The sequence below is a fragment of the Rhinolophus sinicus genome, linkage group LG15 (assembly GCF_036562045.2).
Source record: "Rhinolophus sinicus isolate RSC01 linkage group LG15, ASM3656204v1, whole genome shotgun sequence".
In the NCBI taxonomy this organism is placed as follows: Eukaryota; Metazoa; Chordata; class Mammalia; order Chiroptera; family Rhinolophidae; genus Rhinolophus; species Rhinolophus sinicus.
The window spans coordinates 15,096,077-15,119,291 of NC_133764.1; the positions used below are offsets into that span (position 1 = coordinate 15,096,077).

The 23,215-nt window shown below is 38.2% G+C and overlaps 1 protein-coding gene across 2 annotated transcripts in view; it reads right to left on the reverse strand.

The window, feature by feature from the left end:
• Positions 1–23,215, reverse strand: part of RPA1 (replication protein A1) — a 45,580-nt gene that overhangs the window by 16,440 nt on the left and 5,925 nt on the right. For both annotated transcript variants that reach the window (XM_019755527.2, XM_074319587.1), the window contains 5 exons: positions 18,447–18,494; positions 17,276–17,354; positions 16,374–16,482; positions 9,806–9,894; positions 1,007–1,099 (listed from right to left, as the gene is read on the reverse strand). In XM_019755527.2, the coding sequence (XP_019611086.2) occupies positions 1,007–1,099; positions 9,806–9,894; positions 16,374–16,482; positions 17,276–17,354; positions 18,447–18,494 (418 nt within the window). The remainder of the gene's footprint in view (positions 1–1,006; positions 1,100–9,805; positions 9,895–16,373; positions 16,483–17,275; positions 17,355–18,446; positions 18,495–23,215) is intronic.

A 23,215-nucleotide genomic window follows, 5' to 3' on the forward strand; every position in this document is an offset into this window, starting at 1 on the left:
AAGGAGGGAGAGGAATAATATACTACCATTTGTATTTCAGCCTAAGGAAGTGACTGCTAGATTATTCACCATTTTAGATAATCTGCTCGACCACCTCCCTTCAACAGTACTTTAAGGCTCGTGTATGAATAGATCTGCTTATAAAGGGAGATAGATAGAAAGTAGGTAGATAGATTTTGCCAGGTAGATAAAAGCATCGAAGACCAACAGGGAAAAGTCTTACGTATTAAAAGTTTCACAGAAACATTAGTGACACCCTAACTTTGCTTTTTTATTTTAGAATCTTAGCATTGAAAAATAGAAACTAAAAAAGAAGTAAATAAATAAAAATAGAAACTAATAGTTGAGAGGAGGAGAGGAAGTGGTGTATGTGAAGCTGTGACAGAAAAAAGGACCTCTAAAGATAAATCCAACCAAATTCTACAAATCATAATTTTCAATGGTGGTCCCTAAAGCAACGGCCAGAAAAAAAACAAAATGATCCAGTACAGTCTCTCAGGACTTGCTGCAGAGAAAATTAAAAGAAGAAAGTATTTCTCATCCATGAGACTGAGAAGCAAACCTAGGACCAATATAAATGACACTGTCTTCAAGCAAAGATAAATACCCACGAGAGTCCAGAAAAATGGAAAACTTGGAGAGAGACAAGCCAAATTTAATAAGCGGATCCTAGTTAAAAGGCTAGAATTTAAAAGGTACGTAAGTTCAAAGTCAAGAGGGTGGAAAACCTAAGATGTGAGGAACTACCAGAAAAACTACTGACAGAGAAGAGTATATCATTCTGATACAAAAAAAGGCATATTAAGTACCTTGAAAAGACTGTCTTTAATCATTTTTTTTCAATCACACACTTTGCAGGAATTATTTAATTGGAATTATTCTTTGCAAGAAGCAACTGTCATGAATGGCATTTGGAAAACTCCCTTTAGTCCCAGACTAAATTTCAAAACATTATTCAAAAGCCTGACACGTGTCCTCAGCACCAGTCTCCACACGGCGGGCTTACCCGTTCCTGGGCTCCCATTCTGTTGCTGCGGCTTGCTGGTTGGTGGACTGACTGCTGAGGCTGGAGCAGGAATGACCTGCTGCTGCCCATGTCCTGAGGATCAAAGAGAAAGACCATTTTCGTACAAATAACTTGGGTTAAAAGAGTTAAACTTACGTAGAAGAAATACTCTGAGAAAGCATGAATTTTTGATTTCTGTCAAAGACTCGACAGGGTCACAATTCACGCTGGGGCAGTCAACTGCATGCGGTGAATTTGCTAGGGGTTCACTTTTGTTTTCATGACATAAAAGGTTGGCTCCATTTACCTTTCACCTGCTTATAATTGATAGCTTTCAGTTTTAATGAGGTTCTCCCCTAAAGGCTTGCCCATTTCTCCTGCATGAACCTGAAGGAAAGCCACTGGGCTGAATCTGTGACAATATCACTATTTCCATAGCAACAAATCGATGTCATCAACAGAGCTGTGTGTTCACGGCAGGATCTATTAGAAGAAAAAGCTGGGTGGTAAGAAAAACCTAAAAGCAGTTCAATTGTCTCTGAAGTGCTCTTGGTTCAAAGGAAAGGAGACATTCAGAAAGGATTGTACTCCTTGCCTCCCAAACAAAGCAACCTTATTTTGCAACTGACAGTTGGTGGAAAATAAGAGTTGAAAGAGCCTTAGGTACCCTGAAGTGCTAGTGAACTGTCACAGCAGGAAGAGATGAGAATGGAGTTCAGAAGCAGGTGTGTCAAGGAAACAGGAAGATTAAAAGGAAAAGAGGGGAAATGAACATGTCTCTCAAGCAGAAAATAAGAAACACCATACCATTAGAGTATTTATTTATCCCTCATCCTTTCTACAAATGTTTATGAAGTTGAAAGATGTTAAGATAGAAAAATACACCTAACTGAAAACAAAAACAAAAACAAAAACAAAAAAACCCCAGATTCACAGAATTTGATTATGCCTTTGTAACTGGCACTAAAAGTAGAAGTCAACCTAACCTGTCTGGGCTGTTCACTCAGAGTGCTTGCAGCACACAAGCGCAGCTCAAAAAAAATTTCCTAGTGTGCCCTCAGAACAAAGATGGTGAGTGCTGCTGAAAAAGCTGCCCTCCTGTCACCCTGTCGCTGCCTTCTCCAATCACTGGGTTTATTCCTGCTGGGTTTTCCAAGGCCCTAACTCAAATGGGCATATTACACACCGATGTCATTTCCTTCTGCCAATGTTACTCTTAACTGGTACGACTAAATGAGAGTAAACTGTGCCATTAGAGTAAAATTAATATAGCATAAAATTAAAAAGTTAAACAGAATTGGGTTATTCTTTAGTTCTTCCTATGGAGAGAAAAATTGAGAGACCTTACTTACACAGAAAAAAGAGCCTAGATTCTTGATAGGGAATTTTTGTGTTTACTTTTTAGCTTTTCCACTATCTCTGAATTTACAAAGTATCATATGAAATTGAGAGGGAGAACTGCTTGTCTTTGATAATAACGTGTCTTGTGAAGGAACATTTTGAAATTCTACAATGAATCTTTTTTTTAAATCAGTAGGGAAAAGATGAGTTGCTCAGTAAACAGTATTGGGGCTAAATGGCTAGGAAAAGAATTATTTTTATGTGTTTCATGAAATATATTCAAAAGAACGAAAAGATTTAAACCTTCAAAGATGGTACCACAAAAATACACAGACCCCTGCTATACTCCATTGTAGTTTCTCCCTCTCTTTTTATCTCAAACATGCCCAAGCTCTTGAGTGGCTTCCTCGTTACAATGTCTGCTTCTTCAAGTATCTTGTTGAACAGGACATGGTCAAAGGATCATGCTGATCTTTACTGTTTAATTTCTATCAAAATGTAACCAACATTTATGAGGTACCTGGAGTAAATTCACATAGACAGAAAGTAGAATAGTGGTTACCAGGGGCTGGGGGAGTGGGAAATGGGGAGTTATTGTCTCATGCCTACAGTTTCAGTTTGGGATGATGGACGAGTTCTAAGGGTGATGGTTGCACAACAATGGAATGTACTTAATGCCACTGAACTGTACACTTGAAAAAGGGTAAACTATACATTTTGTTATGCATATTTTACCACAATTTTAAAAAATGTAACTTACCTGTTTACCTATTCAAAGTGAAGATTTTTTTTGACATTTTAACACATGAATTAAAATTAGTGTTATAATTTCTTTTTAGTAGTACATAATGTAATGGTACAGTCTTATAATCATTGGATTCTTAGATTCAATGAAGTACAATATTTAACAAGACACCAATTATGCCCTATAATAGACATTAGTATCAGCTACCATTTTTGAGTGCTTACTATGTACCAGGTACACAGTTAAATGCATTATTCCATTTAATCTTCAACCCTACGATATAGATAGTCTTATTATACCCATTTAACAGATGAGAAAACTGGGTTAAAGAGATCATGTAACTTGCTCAAAGTCACAGAGCTAGGAAAAGGCAAAAGCCTTGTCCTGAACATAGGTTTATCTGACTAGATCCATCCACTTCACCATCTAGTTAATATTTAATTGTAAGCAACCAATTCTAGCAGCCAAACTCTAATTATATAGAACATAACTAATAACCCTCACATCTGGTAGCCAGGAAAAGCTACTAATCCATTTATCAGAGCAATCCTTAATTCTGGCTTTGGACCATATTTGCAAATCTAGCATAGGACACAAGAGACTCAAAGTAAATGGACGGTAAGAATCCTGGTGCATTCTAAATAGCAACAATTGCTCTTCAATTTAACGCGCTTCAACACAGATCTGAAAGAAATCAGTCTATAGCTAAATAAAAATCTTCCTACATTTAAAATTATACCCGAAAGCAGAAATGCAGAGACTTAACTTCTGATAATTTTCTGTTTTGTTCCACCTGTAAATCAAACCATTTCCACAAGAAGGATCAAGGTCATAATTCTTACTCGTTTGCTCTATGCTGGCTTAATATCACTGGCTCTGACCTGGGAGGGAAATAGGATAGTTTAAAGCAGACTCTAGCTCCTCAAGTTACTTGCCCTCACACCAATCTTTTTTATTATCATCATTATAATGGTAGGTGAGCCACAAGCAGATAAAAATTATCTAACAGATGATGGAAAACAGAATGACAAAATCTCAACTTCTATTAGCAAATGCTTTCTTAACAACAACTACAAAGAATATAAAGAAGAGTCAATTGAAGTTATAATTTCCTGCTGGCAGAAAATGGACAGAATCAGGGAGAAAAAAAAACCCAACTAATAATGAGTAATAGTACTAAGTATCATATAAGAAATGTAAGTCTAAGAATATCATGATTAGAAATAGTATAGGTACATAGAACTAATATACATATTGACAAAAATATATAGCGGCTAATATGGAAGATTTAAAATCATCCAATCCAGTATTGTATGAAATATGAATTGTAACTTTTATTTCCCACATTTTAAAAATCCTTTAAGTATCTTTATTTAAGGTAGTACTAGTCCCACAAGACAATTTCAATGCACATTCTGGAATACCTCTGCCTATTTCTGGGCTGGGTTTAGTCAATTAATTTTACTGGTCACCTGATATGTCACAGGTTCTGGGAGGATAGAATCTAACTTTAGTTCTCTATCCACTAATAATAGACAATCAGAAACCATTTCTGTGAAATACACCTGTAAAGTAATAGTCATTGTAACAAAGCTATTTCCAGGATGGTCCAAGTAACAATGTGTGATTGATCTAGTTACAATGAAATTCAACGGCACATAACCCTAAACAGCAAAATCTTCTCTCATCCCCTCCGCACTTTAACAGACCCTGAAGAAAGGGAAGAGCCAATGGAACTGGGTACTGAGACCAAGGAGTTCTTCCCATAGTTCCATAGTCTGACCTCAAGCGGTAATTACCTTTTAACCCTTTTATCTCTTTATCTCAAATACTTTTGCCCCTGAAACACAAAATGTCCAAAGGACCATTTAATTAAATACAACATAAACAATATTAGGAATGTGGCCAAAGGTGATAAACCCGGGCACAGTCATCTCTGCCTCACCTCAGTGGCATCCAAAGATTTCATAGAGATGCTAAGCATTGCTTTGTCTTAACTCTCCTTCCTAAAAGCTGAGAATAAAGATAGACTAATGTGCTCATTTTAACAAAACTTCACTACTGCAAAACAAATGTGATGTTTCCATTTAATATTTTAGAACTTTACCTGAATAAACTCCAGCTTTCCCTCTCCAATTTAAAGCACCAAATTACTACTAGTTTGTGTAGTCACAAATTAAAATGTAAAAGGTTCTAATTTCTGGAACAAGCACGGTGATGACCTAGTCCCAAATCTTCCCACTTCTCCTAAAAATTATACAGAGCAACAAAGACACTATCCAAACCATACCCAAACATTCCACATATAGACTACATGTTTAGTGAAACTAGGGGACAGAGAAAACCCATAAATTCCAAATTATGTGAAAGTGAAGCCCCAAACCACAACAGTAAGACGAAAGTAGCCTGGATGATTTAAATGTAAAAAATAAAATCACACAAGTACTAGAATAAAACATGGGTGAATGCCTTAATAACTTTACAGTGAGGAAAACCTTTCTAACTATGGCTCAAAACCCCGAAGTCATAAAAAAATAATTGGAAAATTCAACTTCATAAAAACCAAAACACTGCTGCATAGCAAAAACACCACAAAGTCAAATAGACTTTGTAAGTCATATCAGAGAAAAAAGATTGATCCCTCCTCACTTTTTAAAGAACTCTTAGAAATTGAGAAGAAAAAGACAACCAACCCAAAAGACAAATGGACAACATAACAGCTCACAGAGAAAAGGCCCTTAAACATTTAAAGGGATGCTCACCTTGCTCAGAATACAATTTAAAACTACCTGGAGATGCCAGTTTTCATCTATCAGATTGGTGAAAATTCAGAACATACTCAGAGTATGTGGTTAATGTTCATATTGGTTCACAAAGCTGTGAAGAAACCAATATTTTCATGCATTGCTCATGGAATGTAAAATTATTCCATCCTATGGAGGGGAATTCAACCATACCTACCAACCGCAGATGCATTTATCCACAGATCCAGCAATCTCACTTCTGGCAATCAAACCCCCTCTGCGCATACCTCTGCATACATATAAAGTTGTTCATTGCAGTAGTGTCTTAATAGCATGGAAACAACCCATGAGTCCATCAGTAAAGGGCTGGTTAAATTACCGAGCAGTCACATAACAGAACACTCCATAACCATTTAAAAAAAAAAAAAGGAAGATCTCTCTCTATATGAAATATCTCTAGGCTGAGAATTTTTTAAAAAGCAGAATAAAAAAGAGGCAAGGTAGTGTACATAGTATCCTTTTTGTACATAGTAAGCAAAGTGAAGTATGGAATGAGAATATAGAATATCTGTACTTGACTATATTTACATATAGAAACACATGAAGGATAAAAAGAAATGACTAAAATTGGTTACCCAAAGTGGGCAGCAGTGAGTAGGAACAGTGTGGGAGGAGGCAGGGGTAGGAGTAAGATTTCTCTAAATACATATTTTATAGTTTTGAGTTTTGAAACATGTAACTATATTATCTTTTCAATAATTGCTTATTTAAAAAGCTCTCTATCTTAATTATATTTCAATTTTTTAAAATTATACAAGTTTTAATGGACAAACATACTATGAAATAGAGATAACTTCCAATTAGTCATGTGTTGGACGTTTTGCTCAATGTCTGCATACTTGTATACAGCAATGATCCCATAAGATTATACGAGAGCTGAGAAATGCCTGTTGCCTAGTGACGTCATAATGTCATAGCAAACTGCATTAGTTGTGTGTTGGTGGTGATGCTGGTATAAACAAACATATTATGTTACCAGTTGTATACAAATATAGCACACACAATTATGTACATAATACTTGATAATGATAATAAACAACTATGTTACTGGTTTATATTATTTACTATACTACACTTTTTATTGTTATTTTAGAGTGTATTCCTTCTACTTATAAAAAAATTTGCTGTAAAATACTATGCTGTGTTACACCAGCAGCAGCCATACATTTCGTTTACTTCATCTCTTGATTATATCATGTTCCCTTGAGCTTGATTTAATCTCATGTTGTTTCATACAGTGACATACTGTACAGGCATGTAGCCTGGGAGCAACAGGCTGTACCATAGAGCCCAGGTGGGTAGGAGGCGATACCATCTAGTTTTGTAAGTGCCCTCTGTGATGCTCCACAATGACAAAGTCACCTAACGACGTACTTCTCAGAATGTATCCCTGTCATTAAGTGGCATGTGACTAAATATATAACATTCCTGTAATGGATTCACTCACAATCTATTAACTTAAATACAATTTTCACAATAGGCAAGAATTTTGATATAAAGGCTAATCTCTGAGTGTCTGGGTCCAGTGGAAAGTGGGATAACGACTGGAAATCAGAAACAATGAGTCATTTCTTGAAGCAACTCATCTGCTGTATGACCGTGAGCAAGTCACTTCGTCACTTCATTCACCTTCATTTTTTCTTATGATTAAAACTATCGATCTCTAAAATAGTTCCTTCTTATTGGCAACTAAAAGAGAGACCAGTTTAAAAAGTAACTTTAAAAAATTGAATCAAAAAAATAAAAAATAAGTAAACTCTCTAACATTCTGTTACTGTGCTCAGTGCTCTCCTAGGGTTTAGGCCTGAGCTCCTCAAACTTTCCTTTCCTTTCTATTACTCCACGCAGGCGAAGGCTAGAACTGAGCTCCAGGTAGGAAGACAGGATGCAGTTTACCTCCAGCACAAGAATTATTGGGATCAACTCTATTTATCCTCAGGCAAAAGCCCAACTAACACCAAAAATAAAGGATAAACTGAAGAACTACATTTGATAAGTTTAAAGTAGGACTGTGAATTAGTATATTTCAATGGAAACCACCAAAGCACCTTTCTCTATTAGGAGCAACAGAGAGAATTTAATTTTCTCTTTGAGTTTAAAAAAACAAATGTACTTACTTTTCTACTGAGAAATAATATGGGAAGGAGGAGGAAATACACAGTGGAAGACTTCAAATAAGTCACATATAAAATTTTGAGCATCTCGACACTGACCTGATGAAAGTCACTTTTAATTTTTTCAATGTCACATATACAATTAAAATAGCCAATATACTCTGTTATTTAGTAATTTTTTCTTATAAAAAAATTCAGTAAATATTAAAGATACAGGCACATCTCGTTTTATTGCACTTCACAGATACAGTGCTTTCATCAACATCAAGGCAAGACCCTCCACCAGCAAAAAGATTATGACTTTTGCTGATGGCTCAGATGAAGGTTAACTTTTTTTAGCAACAAAGTACTTTTTAAGGTTTGTACATTTTTTAGACATAATGTATTGCACACTTAGCAGACTACAGTAGAGAGTAAACATAATTTGTATATGCACTGGGAAACCAAACAATTCGTGACTCATTTTACTGTGCTATTCACTTAATTGTGGAGGTCTGGAACCGCACTTGCAGTATCTGAGGTATGCCTGTATTAACCCTTTGTCAGTCCTATCTTCTGTAACTATTTTATCCTAGATGAAGTTTTACATACTTTGTATTTTTAACATATAAAATTTTATTTCAATATAATCAAATATTCATTGTGAATTACTCCAATACATTTATATAGCCCCAACCTCTTTTGTAAAATTGTTTGATGGTTTCATTTTCTAACTTTTTAAACAAAGCTGGAATTTATTTTGGTGACAGTGAGGCTATAATTTTATTTTTTAAATTTTATATCATGCATGTATTTTTTTTTTTTTTTTTGAAGGGGAACAGGACTTTATTGGGGAACAGTGTGTACTTTCCAGTACTTTTTTTCCAAGTTGTTGTCCTTTCACTCTTAGTTGTAGAGGGCGTAGCTCAGCTCCAGGTCCAGTTGCCGTTGCTAGTTGCAGGGGGTGCAGCCCACCATCTCTTGTGGGACTCGAGGAATCAAACTGGCAACCTTGTGGTTAAGAGCCCACTGGCCCATGTGGGAATCGAACCGGCAGCGTTCGGAGTTAGGAGCATGGAGCTCTAACCTCCTGAGCCACCGGGCCAGCCCCGGCTATAATTTTATTTTTATTTGACTTGGTGGAGGGGCAGATAAGCCTCCTCCTTTTAAGGGGTCAGTGATTAAAGATTCTTTGCCTTTTTTCTAAAACTATTATTGTCTCTCTTGTTTAAATTAATTGAATTTTTCTAATTTCATTATGCTTTTCTATGTACTTTCACAAGAAAATCAAAATCATTATTAAGAGACAATCACTGTGGAGAGGATTCTGGGGAAAGGGCAGAATAGGAAGCAGCAGGAATCTATCTCCCAACCTAGACTACAATTGCGCTAGCTGAATCTGTCTGCTGTAACTATTCTGGGGGAGGTGGTCCTGTGGGCCTGAGGCCTTACCCTGTGGGATCTGAGGCTAACTCCAAGTAGGTGGTATCAGGACTGAACTGAATTGTAGACTCCCAGCTGGCACCCACAGAGAATTCGAGACTTACTTAGTGTGGGGAAAACAATCCACACATTTAGTTACAGAAGTGCCAGAAGTGTGAATGTTGAGTAAAGAGAAAAACACAGAAGTTTTTCCTTTATGGACTGTTACCATCATTTCTCCCGTAATGAAAAAAACTGAAAAAAGAACCTGGTTCCTAGACCCCCAAATCACGTTTTATTAAGACTAACAAATCAAACTGAACCCAAAAAGTAGAATTCCAGATCTATAAAAAGGTATTCATTTGAGTGTTACAACCTGTAAAAAGCATCTTACCTTCATTATAGGGCACTGGATTGCCAATCTTTAATCCAACTGCTTCAGCTGATTTCAAAACGTCTAACTCCATCAAAATAACTACTCTCCTACAAAGGCAAATAAATAGAAACAAGTTAGAAAAAATAAATTCAGAAGCCTTATAAATGACAAGCTACTTAAAAAGCTTTCCACCAATAATCATTTTGATAAAATGATTTCCCTTTGTCAGCTGGCTTTCATTATTGAATAACTTGAGAAATATATGATAGCAATTCCTACATAAATATTTCCCTTAATCTTTCACTGCATCATTATCAAGGCTTCTTTCGATCACAGGGTTTTCATTTCCCATCTAGTCCCTTAATTAAAATGCAGTGTCCTTACTACATACCATATCTTCAAGGAGCAAATGACATGATAAGAATTTAGATTATTAAACACAAGAATATGTGGCACAACAAGAGGTGATTTATTTTCAGAAACATAACACTTACCTAAACAATTACCTTTTCCCAGGGAAAATCAGTATGACTATATATATATGTAATTAGTTTCAGGTGTACAAAGCAACGTACTAATTAGATACTTATACCCCTCATAAAGTGATAATCCCCCGCCCCATGACTGTAGATATTTTTTTTTAATGTAATAATTCTCTAAGAACTGAGTTCTTTGACCTACTTTTAACTCTAATTAAAATCTGCAGTAACTGCCCAAGGACCATAGGCCAAAAACTTCCACTTGGCCCACGAGGCTCTGTATGGTCTGGCCTTCTCATCTCACACCAGAGTGGCACTCTAGCCATACTGTTTCCTTCCAGTTACTGGGGTATGTTATATTCTCTTGTGCCGCAAGGCCTGTGCGTAGGCCTCTTTCTGACCGGGATGGCCTCCTCTCATTCTGCCTCATCGAATACTCATTTTTTGGCTCTCGTCTCAAACATCACTTCTTTAAGAGACACTTCCTTAACCTTTAGTTCAGATCAGGTTTCTGTTATAGTCTTTCCTATAGCTACGACTTCTTTCCTTCAGATCACTTCTCTAAGGTTTAATTAATATATAGTTTATATGTTCATTATTTATGTATTCATTCATACATATTTTGATTGTATATTCATCATTTATCTATTTCTCCTACTAGCCTGCACTTTCAATGAGGGCAGGTATCCTCCAGGGCTTAATGCAACAACTGCGCCAGTTTGTATTGTTGCTCAGTACAAACTTGAATGTCATGATCATGTCTGTATTTTAAAGAGAACTACAACACAGAGAAGGAAATTTTAGGGGAACACGACTGGAGGCAGGGAGACCAACAGGAGAGAACTAACGGTAGCCTAAATTAGGGTAGTAGCAATAAAAAAATTTAAAAAAAGTGGAGGGGCAGCCAGATGGCTCAGCTGGTTAGAGTGCAAGCTCTCAACAACAAGGTTGCCGGTTCAATTCCCGCACAGGATGCTGGGCTGTGCCCCACCGCAACTAAAGATTGAGGGCGGCAACTGAACTTGGAGCTGGGCTGCACCCTCCACAGCTAGAATGAAGGACAACGGCTTGGAGCTGATGGGCCCTGGAGAAGCGCACTGTTCCCCAATATCCACCCCTACCAAAAACAACAACAAAAAAAGTGGATGGGTTGGAGCAATATTTAAGGAATAATAAACCCAACTTCATCATGTTGCATTCTTTAAACGATCTGATGGCTGTATTTTGGATTTTTATATACAATTGAAAAGTTTGTGCTACTTTTATCAGGTTTTCATATCAAGGTTATATTTCAATAAAATAAGCTTGAAACTATCTGTTCCTAAAAATTAGATAGATTCCCTATAAAAACTATCCAATAGTTATTTAGTAGTGGATATTTAACTACCTTCCAAAATTACTCCAGAACATAGGAAAATGGAAGGCTTATCAATCATTTAGCATTATCCTAATACCAAAACCTAAGAGAAAACACATTTAAAAAAAAACAAAAATAGTTTTATATTGTAATATACATACATCCTAAATATTAACAAGATGAATCCAGCAGCATAGCAAAAGAATACACCAATCCCAATCTACAGAAAACAGGTGACAAGGACACATTATGACTCTATAAGGATACAATCAGCAACATCCAGACAGTGGGAAACTGTATGAGGATAAAGAACAGATGACCTGGTTTCTTCAACAAATAAACAGCAAGGGAGGAAAAAAGTTATGAAGGAGGAACCTACAGATTCAAAGAGACTAAAAAAACTATCAACCTACTTTAGTGTGAACTTTACTTTGGATCCTGATTCAGATAATTTACACACACACACACACACACACGAATAGATGGAAACTGAACACTGACAGCATATTTTATATTTTAGGTGTAAAGTGGGATTTTTAAAAACAAGTTCTTTTCCTTCAAAGACATATACTAAGATATTTATGGATAAAATAATACAATGTCTGAAATTTGCTTCAAGATTACAGGGGAAGATAAATGTGGAAGGGATATAGATAAAAACAAGATTGGCTATCAGGTGATAATTTGAAGCTGGAGGATGGGACATGGATATTCACATACCATATTCTTCAATGAAAAGACTTACTATCAAGTGCTATATAAATTTAATGCAATTCTTTGCATTCAAACAAGATTTTTGTCTTTTTTGAACTTCACTATATAACTAGAATTCATGTAAGAATAAAACACAGAACTGTCAAGAAAATTTGTGGGGAAAAAGTAAAGGAAGACATCACCTACAAGTTACTAAATATTCTGCCTATGATATTAGGTTGGTGCAAAAGTAATTGCAGTTTTTGCAATTGTTTTTAACCTTTTAAACCACAATTACTTTTGCACCAACCTAATACTTTAAATCGCAAACACTATGGTAGATGAAGTTACCTGTGTTGGTAAGGATGCAGAGAAACTAAAACCCTCATACAATTGCTAGTGGGAATGTAAATTGGTATAGCCACTTTGGAAAACAGTCTAGTAGTTCCTCAAAAATTTAATCATAAAGTTACCATCTGACACACAATTCTACTCCAAGGTATATATAAAAATAATGAGACCATGTCCACACAAAAACTTGTATGCAAATGTCCTTAACATTACTCATGATAGCAAAAAGGTGGAAACAATCCAATGTCTAAACAAATGGATAAACAAAATGTGGTAGACCCACACAATGGATTATTATTTGGCCATAAAAAGGAATGAAATTCTGACATACGCTACAACATGGATGAACCTTGAACATTATGCTAAGTGCGCAGAGGTCAGTCACAAGGGACCACACATTATATGAGTTCATTTATGTGAAATGTCCAAAATAAATCTACAGAGACAGAAAGTAGATTAGTGGTTGTCAAGGGCTAGAGAGGATGGGGAATTTGGGGATGATAGCTAAAGGGTTCAGGGTTTATTTAGGGGGTGATAAAATAGTCTAAAATTAATTGTGGCAATGGCTGCATAACTGAATATACTAAATACCATTTCACACTTTAAATAGATGAATTGTATGGTATGTGAATCATATCTCAATACAGTTGTTACCAAAGAAAAGGGGGGAAAGGGACCAAAAAAACCTCTACAGCACTGATACAAGCATAGACAAGCAGATCAACAAAAAAAGATGGCAAACTCAGAATAAATTAGATAAATGGAATACCAGTCTCTCTGTATCTAGTTCTGCCACCAACCATCAATTCTCCACATAGCTATCAGAATAATCTTTTGGAAACTTCTTAAAACTTAGATCATACCACTACTCCCTGGCTCAAAACCTCATGGCTTCCCATCACCCTCCGAATAAACCCTAACCTCTTTACTGGGGCCTAGAACCCCTCCATGATATGGGCTATCCATTTGGAAAAAATTAAGCTAAATTTCTCCATCATATCCTATGTAAAAATAAGTCTCAGATGAACTAAAGTCTACTTTAAAAATCCACAGAAGTGTCTGAAGAAACTAAAAGATAATTTTATAACCTGGTCAGAAAGTAATGCATTGCTCTATGACATTCTAATGGCCATGATGTCACTAGGCAATAGATAGGAATTTTTCAGCTCCATTTTAATCTTATGGGACCACTGTCGTATATGTGCTCCATTATTGACTGAAATATCGTCATGCGGTACATGACTGAATTTACATTATAATTTTACTTTCAAAATTATTTCTGTGTATCCATCAATCAGTGATAAACATGCACTGAGCGATAATGATAATATGGTTATTTCTGGATGTATAAATTTTGGACAATTTTTTCCTTCTTTGTACCCTTTTCTGTATTGTTTGAGTATATTATACTAGGTATCATAATATTTTCTAAAAAAATTGAACACACCTAGAAAGACAGTTACAGATATATTCAAAGAAACACTGGTAAAACTTTTTCAATAATGAAATGCTGTATATACTTTAAATGTTAACTAAATTACGGTAAATTTATACAATGGCATACACTAATATATGACAGAGGTATACCTAGGGAGATGTAAAAATGATCACTATAAAATTAAAAAGGAGTATTATAAAACCATATATATTATGAGGTTTTTCTAAAGGAAATATATATTCATAAGTATTTATATTCAGAGAAAAAATCTGGAAGGCTAGACAACAAAATGTTAATAGGTATTTCTGGGCAGTGGGATTAGAGTTATTTCTCTTTTTGTTTATGTGACTTTTGTAACATATGCATATATTATTTGTATAATAAAAGTTGTTTTACAAAACATAATGACAAGAACACAAAATTCCATCATGCACTTGTTGCTGCTTTTGGGAGTGCTTTTCTCTGGGGGAACAAAAGCATCTTCAGCTCTGTTCCGGCCCCAACGGTTTTTATTCTCTAGCAAGTCTATGCATGAGTCAGTTTGCAGAGTTGCTAAAGCACAACAAATATAATGGAACAAGGAAGAAGAAACCACTACAGTTCTGCCCTTCCACTCGCAGCATGTGCTCCCCGTGTGACTGCTTCCTCTCTTGTAGCTGAGAAAGGAGGAAGTCGGGCAAAGAGGAAGGCTGGCCAGGGGTGAAAACCTGGCATGGAGACTGGTCCTGTGAGAATGGGCAGGGCAGAAGGAAGTCTGGGGTACTTGTTTCCACAGTGGGGAGCAGTGGTTTGTGAGTATTCTTAAGAGAAAAATGGTGACAGACCTCTGACATTTTGATGCCACCCTTTGAAAAGATCTATACTATTTTCCTGGGATGAATTGTAGGTGAAGAGACTACTACATGATATAGAGAAATAAGTAACTGTTAACCTAGAATTCTATACCCAGTTAAACTACTTTAACTGAGAGTCAAATATAGACATTTTTGGATGAGAGTAAACTCTCCCTAGAACTGCTAAAAGATGTTCTTCAGGAAAATGGAAGCTGAGCTATAAAGGAAGGAGTGTGATCAAAGAGGCAAAGGTTGAGCTAATAAACTACGGGTAAATCTAAATAAGCACTGACTATGTAAGAGAATATACTAATTAGAGGGACTAAAAACAAAGTTGAACTAAAACACTGAACATAGATCTTTTTAAGACCTTTGTTTTATTTCGGAGGATGGTAAAAATACTGACCCATTTTAGCATATTTGTTAACTCAAATATGGATTTTTAAAAACAAATATGAGTAACCACAAAGAAAACATACATAGAATGTATAACTTCCAAACCAGTAGAACAAAAAAATAATTAAGAAAATCAACCCAAGGCAGGAAAAGAGAAAAAAGTAAAGCAAGAACCCAGTAAAAACACAAAATTTAGGGGGGGGGGGAATTAATAATTAGGCAGAATAAACTCACTAATTAAATATCAAACTGAATTTTAAAACTTATAGTGTTTATATAAGACATCTAAAATTAATAACATAAAGGTTGAAAGTCAGAAGAAGAATAAAGATATAGCAAACAAATAGAAGTCAAAAAAGTTATTTGGAAACATAAAGATAATGGTGTAATATACATTGATATATCTTTATTACGATGGGAATACTTGCCATTTTTGCTTCTCATGTGCTTTGGTTGTATTTTGTAATTGAAAATTAAAATCTTGAGAAAAACATGGAATATAAAGCAACGCCCCAACAAAAAAATCCATTTTAGCAATGTTACCCATGAGGGAATAACAGTTCTGTTCACCATTATATCTCTAGCATGTAACATCTGTAGTTATTCAACATTCTCTATATTGGCTGGATAAAGTATTTACTACGAAAGATTCAACATCACAAAAAAGGGGCAGCATTACATAATTAATTATACATTTTTTTTGCTCTAATAAGTGACCCCTTTTTATTAAGATACTTTGAGAGAGAATCTTAAAAATAGTGTTTCTGAAGAGATTAGAAATAAGAAGAGTTCTGCATTCTGCTTTAATTCCCTGCTCTGAAATATCCAATTTGTTTCCATATTTCTCTCCTTCTGGTGCCATATTTTAGCCACCTGAGTTCAGAATTCAATAGCTGTAAATTCTACGCTGAATGTTCACCGCTGCTTTTTGGATTTCTAATTAAATTCTGGCATCCAAAGAACTGTTCAAAAATCAGTCCCCATTCTACAACACAATTAAAAAAACAAACAAACAAAAAAAAACCAACACACCACATACCTTCCATCTTTCAGTGTGTTAACAATAAATCGGTTAATCTGGCAAATACAGTTGCTAGACAATTTTTCGTCTTCAACAAGAGCGTTTAACTGTGTTGCCAACATGAAAGCTGAAAAGCAGAGATTATTTTAGTCTCCAAAATACTTCAGTCATAACAGTCTAAAAGTTGATCAGACCTGTACTAGCAAAGACAAATAATGCCTTAAATATATTCCTGAAATTAAAACTAGTCAGACTCTGCCTAGTTAAAAACAGTATAATTTGCTGTGCATTAATTAAACATCTGCTGCTACTGTGAAACGTATGTATTTCTTAAAGTGCCCAAAATCGGTTTTTCTGTTTCATGACAAAGACTGAAAAATCTTTTCTAGTTCCTCCCATCTAGGTCCTTGAGATAGCAAGCATATATTCTGCAAATTCTGCTTTCTCCCCTGTAATCATTTTTCTGTTTCAAAACGGAAAATCATTTTTTCCGTTTCATGACAAAGACTGAAAAATCTTTTCTAGGTCCTCCCATCTAGGTCCTTGAGATAGCAAGCATATATTCTGCAAATTCTCTCCTCTCTCCCCTGTAAAGCTTCTAACACAGAAATGAAACCCCATAAAGGCAAGTATAAGACAGCTAACCCATCAAATTCACTAAATGTCAATATTATCCTGAGGGAAATTAATCAAGAAAAACACAAAGCACCAGTTAGAGAAAATTAATTAAGCCAAGTGGTAGCTTTCCACTAGATCCAGTCTATTGTTAGAATGCTCTCTGCCAGCTGCAATCCTGTCTGAGTGAACTACACATCTGAGCAAATGCACACTTCTGGAATGCCCCAAATTATTGCAATACAAGTGTTGGGTGTGCTTTTAGTATTTAAACACAAAATCCCAGGTTTATACATCATACTTACAGGAGAGAGTGTTCAACCCATCACTCATAAGCAGTCGATAACGGGGTGGACTAGTCCCTGTAGTAATGGGACGGATGTTCTAGAACAGAAAACTTGATTCATTAGCCAGGTTGTCTGCCCCATCCCCAAGGATAAGTAATGCTAAGTGGCAGGAGAGTAGGCTTGCCATTAGTTCAACACAGACCGAACTGCTTGCCCATTCTCTTGACACCTAAATCCAACTAAAAGAAAATTAGATTTGATGGTTCTTCTACCAACCTCTCTCCACTAACATTATGAAACACAACATAAATGAGAATAAAATGAGTTGCCAATACTCTTGTGTTCTCTCTCCCCTAATTTGAATTTGGTTGAAAATCAATTCTGGAAAAAAAAAAATATAACAAGGTCCCTAACATATGCAAGGTGCCGTGTAGGAAACATGCTAAAAATACAAAATGAAGAAAGAAAGAAAAAAAAAGTTCTTGCCCTGAAGGGCCTTGCAATTAGGGTAGAGATGGAGGCAGAGACATAAGAGAAGTGTGCATATAATGAATGACATGGAGGCAGAGCTGAGACATTTATCCCAACTTGAAGGAAATCAGAGGCAGCATTAAGCGAAATAGGAAAACAGAGCCTCGAGATGAAATAAGCCTTACGATGACTGGCAGCTAGTTTGAGAATAACAGGGAGACCGTCGGGCCTATGGATTCAGAATCTGCAGGTACGATCCATGATTCTGCTTTTGTTGATTTTTGTAAATTCCCACCTAAATTTGAGAACCTCTTAAAATGATAGAGTTAACGAAGAATTTTAACCAGACAAGTTCTTTTTAGGTAGCTCTCTCTGGAGGCCATCTGTAAGGCAGATTTGAGCAAGATAAACCTCAGGGCAGGAAGACAAGTAAGGAGGCAGGTGTAATGATGTGTAGCACTACAGCATCCAGTAAGGGTGGAACAAAGAGAGGCAAAGCCTCAAACCTGAACCTCCAAAGGCCTACCTCTGGCTAACGTAACCCATTTTTTAAAAAGCCCAGTTCCTTTCTCAGGGTTACAACATGGACTGGCCTATTTTTTCATGATGATGGAGAGAATTTCCTAAAGTAAACAAATCTTTGTGTCCTTCATCAAATGTAATTTATCATTACATATAACTGAAAACTGCTTGGCATAAAACGCATGTAGGTACTTACAATGACTTGGAGGACGGGTTTTATAGCTGTATCTCCCTGCATTATGGCCTAAAAGAGTAAAAACAGATTCTCGTGAGATATACACTCAAATCATGATTAAAATTTGATATATTTGTACAGTTTAGGATTTGGAATAAACTACAGGTAACATTGTTTAAAGAGCACTTTTGGAGCTTATCATTTGAAAATCTAGTTTTATCCCTCTACAAATTATAAAAATATAAAAGTGAGATACATGCTTACCAACAAGGAAATATTACATCTAAAATACTGGCAATCACATATGTACTCATACCTAACAACACAATAACTTCCCTGTAGTGCCCATTAATAGGAAATTAGATAAAGATGGGAAATCCTTAAAACAGAATATTATGCAGGATTAAAGAAAAAATGTTTATATAATACTGGTTGCCTCTTGTGAGAGGAACTGGGTGAGTAGGGGACACATCTGCGAGGCAGACTTTGCAGTGTATCCTCTTTTGCACCTTTAAAAAACTTTTTTTTAATTTTCAAATTGGGGAATATTGGGGAACAGTGTGTTTTTCCAGGGCCCATCAGCTCCAAGTCATTGTCTTTCAATCTAGTTGTGGAGGGCGCAGCTCAGCTCCAAGTCCAGTTGCCCTTTTCAATCTTTGGTTGCAGGGGGCGCAGCCCACCATCCCATGCGGGAATTGAACCAGCAACCTTGTTGTTGAGAGCTCGCGCTGTAAACAACTGAGCCATCCGGCCGCCCCTCCGGGGGGTTTAGCAGCAGCTCATTGTCTTCAGTCTAGTTGTGGAGGGCGCAGCTCACTGGCCCATGTGGGAATCGAACCAGCAACCCTGTTATTCAGAGCTCGCGCTCTAACCAACTGAGCCATCTGGCCACCCTATACCTTTTAAATTTTGAAATCTCCACTCAATTAGCAATTACAAAAATAATTTCTAAAGAAAAACAGAAGAACTATCAATCAGGTTTTTTAAAAGCCATCATTTAAAGGTAAACATCAGGGCCGGCCGGGTCCGGTGGCTCAGGTGGTTAGAGCTCCATGCTCCTAACTCCGAAGGCTGCCGGTTTGATTCCCACATGAGCCAGTGGGCTCTCAACCACAAGGTTACCGGTTCAATTCCTCGAGTCCCGCAAGAGATAGTGGGCAGCGCCCCCTGCAACTAAGATTGAACACAGCACTTTGAGCTGAGCTGCCGCTGAGCTCCCGGATGGCTTAGTTGGTTGGAGTGCATCCTCTCAACCACAAGGTTGTCAGTTCGATTCCTCGACTCCCGCAAGGGATGGTGGGCTGTGCCCCCTGCAACTAGAAAACGGCAACTGGACCTGGAGCTGAGCTGCGCCCTCCACAACTAAGACTGAAAGGACAACAACTTGACTTGGGAAAAAGGCCTGGAAGTACACACTGTTCCCCAATAAAGTCCTGTTCCCCTTCCCCAATAAAAATCTTTAAAAAAAAAAATAAATAAAAGGTAAACATCAGAAAAATCAACAGTAGTTAAAACTGGTTGCCTGACCTGCTTCTACCCATGCTGAAATAAATAATACCAGACTAGCGCTTCCAACCATAACTAAAATCCTGGACAAAAATATATGAACTGTTTTCAAATATTGGACAACAAGTAGAGCAAGACTGAGATCCCTAAAAGATGGAAGACAAATGAGGTGAGCTCCACAATGGTCGTGGCTTTCTGTACTTTCTGGATCACAGTGCAGGGAAGGAAACCCAAGCACATGGCAGCCCTGTTGAGCATAGATCAGGGTTCAGGGAGGGGAGTTCGCTGGATTTCGTGGATACAGAGTACCAGAGAGGAGGGAGCTACACAGAGAAGCTTCAATAACCTACATGGGGCTTCCCTTGAGTCTTTGGCTGAATTCTAAGTTGTGCGTACACAAAATGAGACTCCACAAGGCCAGGCAAAGAGTAAGTATTAAGAGAGCGATAAGCTGAAGATAGCAGAGTAGATAAACACTGTGCCTGCATCCTCCCACGAACACATAAAAATTAAAAGTAAATTATAGAACAATCAACCTGGAGAATCATCTGAAGTCTAGCCAAAAAGAAGTCCTATAACTAAAAGTATAAAGAAGAAACCACATCAAGACTGGTAGGAGGGGCAGATACGTGAACGAGCCCCAAAACTCCATATGACAGTTGAGAATCAGGAGGGATATCTCAGCTGCAAAGGTTTCCTACAAAGGAGCCAGGGACCCCAGCTGCACACCAGGCTCCCCAGCCGTGAGTACTGGTACCGGGAAGAGGCGCCGCCCACAACATCTGGCTGTGAAAAACAGTGGGTATTCCAAACATCCAGGTGGTACGGAAGGCTGCAGGAAACCCAGACACAATCTTAAACAGCCCTCACACAAACTCACTCACTCATAGGCTTTCACCCTAGGCTCCGGTGGAGGGATGGTGACTCGAGGTATTGGAGGGACACAGGGAGCGGGGCAGACTGAAGTGTGTGGCTTCAAAGCGAGGGCTAGAGGAGTCACCATTTTTCCTGTGAAGGGTCCTCCTCCCATGAGGCTGAGGGGTGGGCACCATCTTTCCTGTGTTGAGCCTCCCCAACTAGGCCAAATCTGAAACTCATTGGTCTGGTGAGCTCTGCTGAGACCATGCCCCACCCAACTCCCCCAATGCGCCTGAAGCACTTTCTCCGCCTACATTGCATTCTTTCTTGGAAAACTATTGGAGTCTGGGATCCCCAGGAGGGTAGCAACTGGCCTATGCCCTGAGACTTTTTTTTTTTTTAAGATTTTATTGGGGAAGGGGAACAGGACTTTATTGTGGAACAGTGTGTACTTCCAGGCCTTTTTTCCAAGTCAAGTTGTTGTCCTTTCAATCTTAGTTTTGGAGGGTGCCATTCAGCTTCAAGTTGTTGTCCTTTCAGTCTTAGTTGAGGAGGGCACAGCTCAGCTCCAGGTCCAGTTGCCATTTCTAGTGGGAGTCGAACCGGCACAGCCCACCATCCCTTGTGGGAGTCGAACCGGCAACCTTGTGGTTGAGAGGATGCGCTCCAACCAACTGAGCCATCCGGGAGCTCAGCGGCAGCTCAGCTCAAGGTGCCGTGTTCAATCTTAGTTGCAAAGGGCGGAGCCCACAATACCTTGTGGGACTCGAGGAGTTGAACCGGCAACTTTGTGGTTGAGAGCCCACTGGGAATCGAACCGGCAGCCTTCGGAGTTAGAAGCATGGAGCTCTAACCGCCTGAGCCACCGGGCCGGCCCCTGCCCTGAGAGTTTTGCTGAGTAGCTCCAGGCTCAGCACTGGCACCAAACCAGAATTTACATTAACCTGTTGACAACTCTTCCCACTCTAGTGACTCCAAAACCCTGCCTTACCCAACTTTCATACCATACAAGGCTCTATCAGTGGCTGAACCTTAAGGGAGCTGGCAGGCCTCAGGGTGTCCTGGCTTTTTGCAGAGCTACCCCAGGCTTGGTACTGGTGGCAACTGTCCTTGGTTCCCAGTGTTTCCTCTCCCACATGCCTCCAACTTTAGCACAGGCAGCAAACAATCACAGATAGCTTTGTAGCTCCTACCTGGTGTCCCCAGCCAGTCACAGGCAGTGGGTAACCTGGGCCTGCACCGGAGCCCCTCCCAAGAGGCCCCAGAACCACCATACTTGGAGGATGGCTTCAGACCACAGCAGAGCACCACCCAATTAGCCCCACAAGTGGCACACAAAAAGGGCAGCCTCAACGCACCAGTACTCAATGGGGTGAATCCCACTCAGTGGGTTAAGCCTCCCACACAGCAGCCTATAAGCTGTGGACATGGCCAAACCCCACAGTCAATCAGCCCGAGGGACAATGCCACCCACTGATGTGTCAATAGCAATCAAGGCTCAACTATAACAGGAGGGCACATGCAACCCACACAAGGGACACTCCTGGGGCACCTGGAGCAGGTGACCAGGGAGACTTAGCCAGGGCTCCACAGGGTACCTACTACATAAGACTACCTGCCAAGACTGGGAGACATAGAAGATCTACCTAATACATAGAAACAAACACAGAGAGGCAGCCAAAATGAGGAAACAAAGAAATACATCCCAAATGAAAGAACAGGAGAAAACTCCAGAAAAAGAACTAAACAAAATGGAGGCAAGCAACCCACCACACACCAAGTTCAAAACAATGGTTATAAGGATGCTCAAGGAACTTAGTGAGAACTTCAACAGAGAGATAGCAAGCATAAGAAAGGACATAGAAACCATAAAAAACAACCTGTCAGAAGTGAAGAATAACTGAAATGAAGAATGCACTAGGAGTTATCACCAGCAGACTAGCTGAAGCAGAGGCTCAAATCAACCATTTGGAAGACAAAGTTCTGAATGACCAGAAAGCAGTTGATTAAATGTTTCTTTAACAATCTGCGAAATCTTTGCGTACTGCATGTGTCTCCCTTCATAACGTATGTTTGAAACATATGCTGCCTATGGTTAAGCAACAGGTTCTGCAGGGACAGGAGGAGGACCCGCTGGTTCTAAATTTCTTGGTTCAGGTTCACCCTATTGTAGAAGCTTATCAAGAGTTACTTTTGCTGCACTGGATCTAGACTCCTCTTTATTTTGTTCCAGTCCAGTCTTGTATTGCACACTATCCACTACAGCACAAAAAGCAAATTATGGTCCCATAACATTACCTGCTACTGTTTCCTTAAGGTCAAGCTGAATGTGCTGCACTTGGTGTCAACTGGTACAAGGCTGGTACAAGATTTCTCTCTCCATGTTTATATTTTATTATAAATTCCTTCTATTTTTTATTTTTTTG